Source organism: Oncorhynchus keta, chromosome 11 (genome assembly GCF_023373465.1).
Source record: "Oncorhynchus keta strain PuntledgeMale-10-30-2019 chromosome 11, Oket_V2, whole genome shotgun sequence".
Lineage (NCBI taxonomy): Eukaryota > Metazoa > Chordata > Actinopteri > Salmoniformes > Salmonidae > Oncorhynchus > Oncorhynchus keta.
The window spans coordinates 4,367,939-4,375,805 of NC_068431.1; the positions used below are offsets into that span (position 1 = coordinate 4,367,939).

At 42.5% G+C, this 7,867-nt stretch overlaps 1 protein-coding gene across 1 annotated transcript in view; it reads right to left on the bottom strand.

Annotated features, from left to right (window-relative positions):
* kl (klotho) overlaps positions 1-7,867 on the bottom strand; it is a 54,722-nt gene that overhangs the window by 5,460 nt on the left and 41,395 nt on the right. The window contains exons 15-16 of the mRNA XM_052457495.1: positions 6,422-6,536; positions 3,328-3,453 (exon numbers count right to left, since the gene is read on the bottom strand). Coding sequence (XP_052313455.1) covers positions 3,328-3,453; positions 6,422-6,536 — 241 coding nt within the window. The remainder of the gene's footprint in view (positions 1-3,327; positions 3,454-6,421; positions 6,537-7,867) is intronic.

Here is a 7,867-nt window from a genome sequence, read left to right on the forward strand (position 1 = left end):
AATACCATAACAGGTGTCATAATCAATACCATAACAGTGTCATCATAATCAATACCATAACAGGTGTCATAATCAATACCATAACAGGTGTCATAATCAATACCATAACAGGTGTCATAATCAATACCATAACAGGTGTCATAATCAATACCATAACAAGTGTCATCATAATCAATACCATAACAGGTGTCATCATAATCAATACCATAACAGTATCATCATAATCAATACCATAACAGGTGTCATAATCAATACCATAACAGGTGTCATAATCAATACCATAACAGGTGTCATAATCAATACCATAACAAGTGTCATCATAATCAATACCATAACAGGTGTCATAATCAATACCATAACAGGTGTCATAATCAATACCATAACAGGTGTCATAATCAATACCATAACAGGTGTCATCATAATCAATACCATAACAGGTGTCATAATCAATACCATAACAGGTGTCATCATAATCAATACCATAACAGGTGTCATCATAATCAATACCATAACAGGTGTCATAATCAATACCATAACAGGTGACATCATAATCAATACCATAGCAGGTGTCATCATAATCAATACCATAACAGGTGTCATAATCAATACCATAACAGGTGTCATCATAATCAATACCATAACAGGTGTCATCATAATCAATACCATAACAGGTGTCATAATCAATACCATAACAGGTGACATCATAATCAATACCATAGCAGGTGTCATCATAATCAATACCATAACAGGTGTCATAATCAATACCATAACAGGTGTCATAATCAATACCATAACAGGTGTCATCATAATCAATACCATAACAGGTGTCATAATCAATACCATAACAGGTGTCATAATCAATACCATAACAGGTGTCATAATCAATACCATAACAGGTGTCATAATCAATACCATAACAGGTGTCATAATCAATACCATAACAGGTGTCACATAATCAATACCATAACAGTGTAATCGTAATCAATACCATAACAGGTGTCATAATCAATACCATAACAGGTGTCATCATAATCAATACCATAACAGGTGTCATAATCAATACCATAACAGGTGTCATAATCAATACCATAACAGGTGTCATAATCAATACCATAACAGGTGTCATAATCAATACCATAACAGGTGTCATAATCAATACCATAACAGGTGTCATAATCAATACCATAACAGGTGTCATAATCAATACCATAGCAGGTGTCATAATCAATACCATAGCAGGTGTCATCATAATCAATACCATAACAGGTGTCATAATCAATACCATAACAGGTGTCATAATCAATATCATAGCAGGTGTCATAATCAATACCATAGCAGGTGTCATCATAATCAATACCATAACAGGTGTCATAATCAATACCATAACAGGTGTCATAATCAATATCATAGCAGGTGTCATAATCAATACCATAGCAGGTGTCATCATAATCAATACCATAACAGGTGTCATAATCAATACCATAACAGGTGTCATAATCAATATCATAACAGTGTCATCATAATCAATACCATAACAGGTGTCATAATCAATACCATTACAGGTGTCATAATCCAATACCATAACAGGTGTCATCATAATCAATACCATAACAGGTGTCATAATCAATACCATAACAGGTGTCATAATCAATACCATAACAGGTGTCATAATCAATACCATAACAGGTGTCATCATAATCAATACCATAACAGTGTAATCGTAATCAATACCATAACAGGTGTCATCATAATCAATACCATAACAGGTGTCATAATCAATACCATAACAGGTGTCATAATCAATACCATAACAGGTGTCATCATAATCAATACCATAACAGGTGTCATCATAATCAATACCATAACAGGTGTCATAATCAATACCATAACAGGTGTCATAATCAATACCATAACAGGTGTCATAATCAATACCATAACAGGTGTCGTCATAATCAATACCATAACAGGTGTCATCATAATCAATACCATAACAGGTGTCATAATCAATACCATAACAGGTGTCATAATCAATACCATAACAGGTGTCATAATCAATACCATAACAGGTGTCATCATAATCAATACCATAACAGGTGTCATCATAATCAATACCATAACAGGTGTCATAATCAATACCATAACAGTGTCATAATCAATACCATAACAGGTGTCATCATAATCAATACCATAACAGGTGTCATAATCAATACCATAACAGGTGTCATAATCAATACCATAACAGGTGTCATCATAATCAATACCATAACAGGTGTCATCATAATCAATACCATAACAGGTGTCATGTAACTGGTCAGAGTCATAGTGTGGTGGTCTCACTGGGCAAACCAACGTCTAAACCATTTGACCAGAGGAAATTACGTCAGGGACCACTGACTAAATTGGAGGCATTGTGTGTGTGTGTGTTTAATCCTACACATTATTTTATTTTAATCTTTTATTTAACTAGGAAAGTCAGTTAAGAGCTAATTCTTATTTACAATGATGGCCTACCCCCGGCAAATCTGGACGAGGCTGGGCCAGTTGTGTGATGCCCTATGGGACTTCCAATCACAGCCAGATGTGATTCAGCCTGGATTCAAACCAGGGACTGTAGTGATGCCTCTTGTGCCTTAGACCACTGCACCATTCATATTACAGACCCTCCCTTTAATTTGGGGGCGTTGTCTGTGTGTTTAATCCTCTGCTATATTACAGACCGTCCCTTTAATTTAGGGTGTTGTCTGTGTGTTTAATCCTCTGCTATATTACAGACCGTCCCTTTAATTTAGGGTGTTGTGTGTGTGTTTAATCCTCTGTTATTTTACAGACCGTCCCTTTAATTTAGGGCGTTGTGTGTGTGTGTTTAATCCTCTGCTATATTACAGACCGTCCCTTTAATTTAGGGGCGTTGTGTGTGTGTTTAATCCTCTGCTATATTACAGGGCCGTCCCTTTAATTTAGGGGCGTTGTCTGTGTGTTTAATCCTCTGCTATATTACAGACCGTCCCTTTAATTTAGGGTGTTGTGTGTGTGTGTTTAATCCTCTGTTATTTTACAGACTGTCCCTTTAATTTAGGGCGTTGTCTGTTGTTACCAATCCTCTGCTATATTACAGACCGTCCCTTTAATTTAGGGCGTTGTGTGTGTGTTTTAATCCTCTGCTATTTTACAGACCCTCCCTTTAATTTAGGCTCATTGAAGTAGCTATAGACTTCCCTCTCATCAGGGCCATTGCACGTGTGTGTGTGTGTGTGTGTGTGTGTGTGTGTGTGTGTGTGTGTGTGTGTGTGTGTGTGTGTGTGTGTGTGTGTGTGTGTGTCCCCACACCTTTAAGAACCAATCGTTGATGTAGCTGTACAGGTAGTAGACTCTCAGACTGTCGTCAGCGGGCGGGTCTTCCTGCACCCCATTGGCTACCACATAGACCGCCACGCCAGCGTAGCGCTCCTCCACCTGTACAAATGGAGGTGGAGAGGTATCAGGTATCAGTGCAACCAGTCAGTGAACAACTAGTCAGTCAGTCAACCAATCAGTCAGTCAACTAGTCAACCAATCAGTCAGTCAACTAGTCAACCAATCAGTCCAATCAACTGGTCAATCAGTCCAGTCAATCAACTAGTCAACCAGTCCAGTCAATCAACTGGTCAACCAGTCAGTCAATCAACTAGTCAACCCGGTCAGTCAATCATCTAGTCAACCAGTCAGTCAATCATCTAGTCAGCCAGTCAGTCAATCATCTAGTCAGCCAGTCAGTCAATCAACTAGTCAGCCAGTCAGTCAATCAACTAGTCAACCAATCAGTCAATCAACTAGTCAACCAGTCAGTCAGTCAACTAGTCAGCCAGTCAGTCAATCAACTAGTCAACCAGTCAGTCAATCATCTAGTCAGCCAGTCAGTCAATCATCTAGTCAGCCAGTCAGTCAATCATCTAGTCAACCAGTCAGTCAATCAACTAGTCAGCCAGTCAGTCAATCAACTAGTCAACCAGTCAGTCAATCATCTAGTCAACCAGTCAGTCAATCATCTAGTCAACCAGTCAGTCAATCATCTAGTCAGCCAGTCAGTCAATCATCTAGTCAACCACTCAACAAATCAGTCAGCCAGTCAACATGTCAGTCAATCAACCAGTCAGTCAGTCAACCAGTCAGTCAACCAGTCAACAAGTCAGTCAATTAACCAGTCAGTTAGTTAGTCAGCAAACCAGTCAGTCAGTCAGTCAGTCAGTCAGTCAGTCAACCAGTCAGTCAATCAACCAGTCAGTCAATCAACCAGTCATTCCGTCTGTATGTCTTTCTTTCTACATCCATCTCTCTCTCTCTCTGGGTAAATACATCTCTCTCTCTCTGGGTAAATACATCTCTCTCTGGGTAAAGACATCTCTCTCTCTCTGGGTAAAGACATCTCTCTCTGGGTAAAGACATCTCTCTCTCTCTGGGTAAAGACATCTCTCTCTCTCTGGGTAAAGACATCTCTCTCTGGGTAAAGACATCTCTCTGTCAGGTAAGACATCTCTCTCTGGGTAAAGACATCTCTCTCTGGGTAAATACATCTCTCTCTCTCTCAGTGGGTAAATACATCTCTCTCTCTCTCTGGGTAAATACATCTCTCTCTCTCTTTGGGTAAATACATCTCTCTAGCATCTCTGGGTAAAGACATCTCTCTCTCTCTGGGTAACACTAGCATCTCTCTCTCTCTGGGTAAAGACATCTCTCTCTGGGTAAATACATCTCTCTCTCTGGGTAAAGACATCTCTCTCTGGGTAAAGACATCTCTCTCTCTGGGTAAAGACATCTCTCTCTGGGTAAATACATCTCTCTCTCTCTGGGTAAGACATCTCTCTCTGGGTAAATACATCTCTCTCTCTCTGGGTAAATACATCTCTCTCTCTCTGGGTAAAGACATCTCTCTCTGGGTAAATACATCTCTCTCTCTCTGGGTAAATACATCTCTCTCTCTCTGGAGTAAATACATCTCTCTCTTCTGGGTAAATACATCTCTCTCTCTCTGGGTAAATACATCTCTCTCTCTCTGGGTAAATACATCTCTCTCTCTCTCTGGGTAAATACATCTCTCTCTCTCTGGGTAAATACATCTCTCTCTCTCTCTCTCTGGGTAAATACATCTCTCTCTCTCTCTGGGTAAATACATCCCTCTCTCTCTGGGTAAACACATCTCTCTCTCTCTGGGTAAATACATCTCTCTCTCTGGGTAAATACATCTCTCTCTCTCTGGGTAAATACATCTCTCTCTCTCTGGGTAAATACATCTCTCTCTCTCTGGGTAAAGACATCTCTCTCTGGGTAAATACATCTCTCTCTCTCTGGGTAAATACATCTCTCTCTCTCTCTGGGTAAATACATCTCTCTCTTTCTGGGTAAATACATCTCCCTCTCTCTGGGTAAATACATCTCTCTCTCTCTGGGTAAATACATCTCTCTCTCTCTCTGGGTAAATACATCTCTCTCTCTCTGGGTAAATACATCTCTCTCTCTCTCTGGGTAAATACATCTCTCTCTCTCTCTGGGTAAATACATCTCTCTCTCTCTGGGTAAATACATCTCTCTCTCTGGGTAAATACATCTCTCTCTCTCTGGTAAATACATCTCTCTCTCTGGGTAAACACATCTCTCTCTCTCTGGGTAAATACATCTCTCTCTGGGTAAATAAATCTCTCTCTCTCTGGGTAAATAAATCTCTCTGGGTAAATAAATCTCTCTCTGGGTAAATAAATCTCTCTCTGTGGGTAAATAAATCTCTCTCTCTGGGTAAATAAATCTCTCTCTATGGGTAAATAAATCTCTCTCTATGGGTAAATAAATCTCTCTCTCTGGGTAAATAAATCTCTCTCTATGGGTAAATAAATCTCTCTCTCTGGGTAAATAAATCTCTCTCTATGGGTAAATAAATCTCTCTCTCTGGGTAAATAAATCTCTCTCTCTGGGTAAATAAATCTCTCTCTGTGGGTAAATAAATCTCTCTCTCTGGGTAAATAAATCTCTCTCTATGGGTAAATAAATCTCTCTCTATGGGTAAATAAATCTCTCTCTCTGGGTAAATAAATCTCTCTCTCTGAGTAAATACATCTCTCTCTCTCTCTCTGGGTAAATAAATCTCTCTCTCTCTCTGGGTAAATAAATCTCTCTCTCTCTGGGTAAATAAATCTCTCTCTCTGGGTAAATAAATCTCTCTCTCTCTGGGTAAATACATCTCTCTCTCTGGGTAAATAAATCTCTCTCTATGGGTAAATAAATCTCTCTCTATGGGTAAATAAATCTCTCTCTCTGGGTAAATAAATCTCTCTCTCTGAGTAAATAAATCTCTCTATCTCTGGGTAAATAAATCTCTCTCTCTCTGGGTAAATAAATCTCTTGATCGGGGTAAATAAATCTCTCTCTCTGGGTGAATAAAGTGCCATCTCACCCAGTTGAGGGCCTTCCTGAGGCCCCAGGGCACTACGGGGGCATTGGGCCGAGGGGACCTGATCCAGGTGATGTCTCCCATGTACTGCACCCCCAACCTGGAGGGCAGTTTGTTTCTGTGGAGACAGAGTAGAGCTTACTTTAAGATGTGGTCATAGCAATAGTAGCATTAGTGAAACTCCCAGTGTTCACCCAGAAGACACTAGTGATCCTCCCAGCGGTCACCCAGAAGGCACTAGTGATCTTCCCAGCGGTCACCCAGAAGGCACTAGTAAAACTCCCAGTGTTCACCCAGAAGACACTAGTGATCCTCCCAGCGGTCACCCAGAAGACATCAGTGATCACCCAGAAGACATCAGTGATCCTCCCAGCGGTCACCCAGAAGACACTAGTGATCCTCCCAGCGGTCACCCAGAAGACACTAGTGATCCTCCCAGCGGTCACCCAGAAGACACCAGTGATCCTCCCAGCGGTCACCCAGAAGACATCAGTGATCCTCCCAGCGGTCACCCAGAAGACACCAGTGATCCTCCCAGCGGTCACCCAGAAGACACTAGTGATCCTCCCAGCGGTCACCCAGAAGACACTAGTGATCCTCCCAGCGGTCACCCAGAAGACACCAGTGATCCTCCCAGCGGTCACCCAGAAGACATCAGTGATCCTCCCAGCGGTCCCCCAGAAGACACTAGTGATCCTCCCAGCGGTCCCCAGAAGACACTAGTGATCCTCCCAGCGGTCACCCAGAAGGCACTAGTGATCCTCCCAGCGGTCACCCAGAAGACACCAGTGTTCCTCCCAGCGGTCACCCAGAAGACACCAGTGATCCTCCCAGCGGGCACCCAGAAGACACCAGTGATCCTCCCAGCGGTCACCCAGAAGACATCAGTGATCTCCCAGAAGACATCAGTGATCCTCCCAGCGGTCCCCCAGAAGACACTAGTGATCCTCCCAGCGGTCACCCAGAAGACATCAGTGATCACCCAGAAGACATCAGTGATCCTCCCAGCGGTCCCCAGAAGACACTAGTGATCCTCCCAGCGGTCACCCAGAAGGCACTAGTGATCCTCCCAGCGGTCACCCAGAAGACACCAGTGTTCCTCCCAGCGGTCACCCAGAAGACACCAGTGATCCTCCCAGCGGTCACCCAGAAGACACCAGTGATCCTCCCAGCGGTCACCCAGAAGACATCAGTGATCTCCCAGAAGACATCAGTGATCCTCCCAGCGGTCCCCAGAAGACACTAGTGATCCTCCCAGCGGTCACCCAGAAGACATCAGTGATCACCCAGAAGACATCAGTGATCCTCCCAGCGGTCCCCAGAAGACACTAGTGATCCTCCCAGCGGTCACCCAGAAGACACTAGTGATCCTCCCAGCGGTCACCCAGAAGACATCAGTGATCCTCCCAGCGGTCCCCAGAAGACACTAGTGATCCTCCCAGCGGTCAC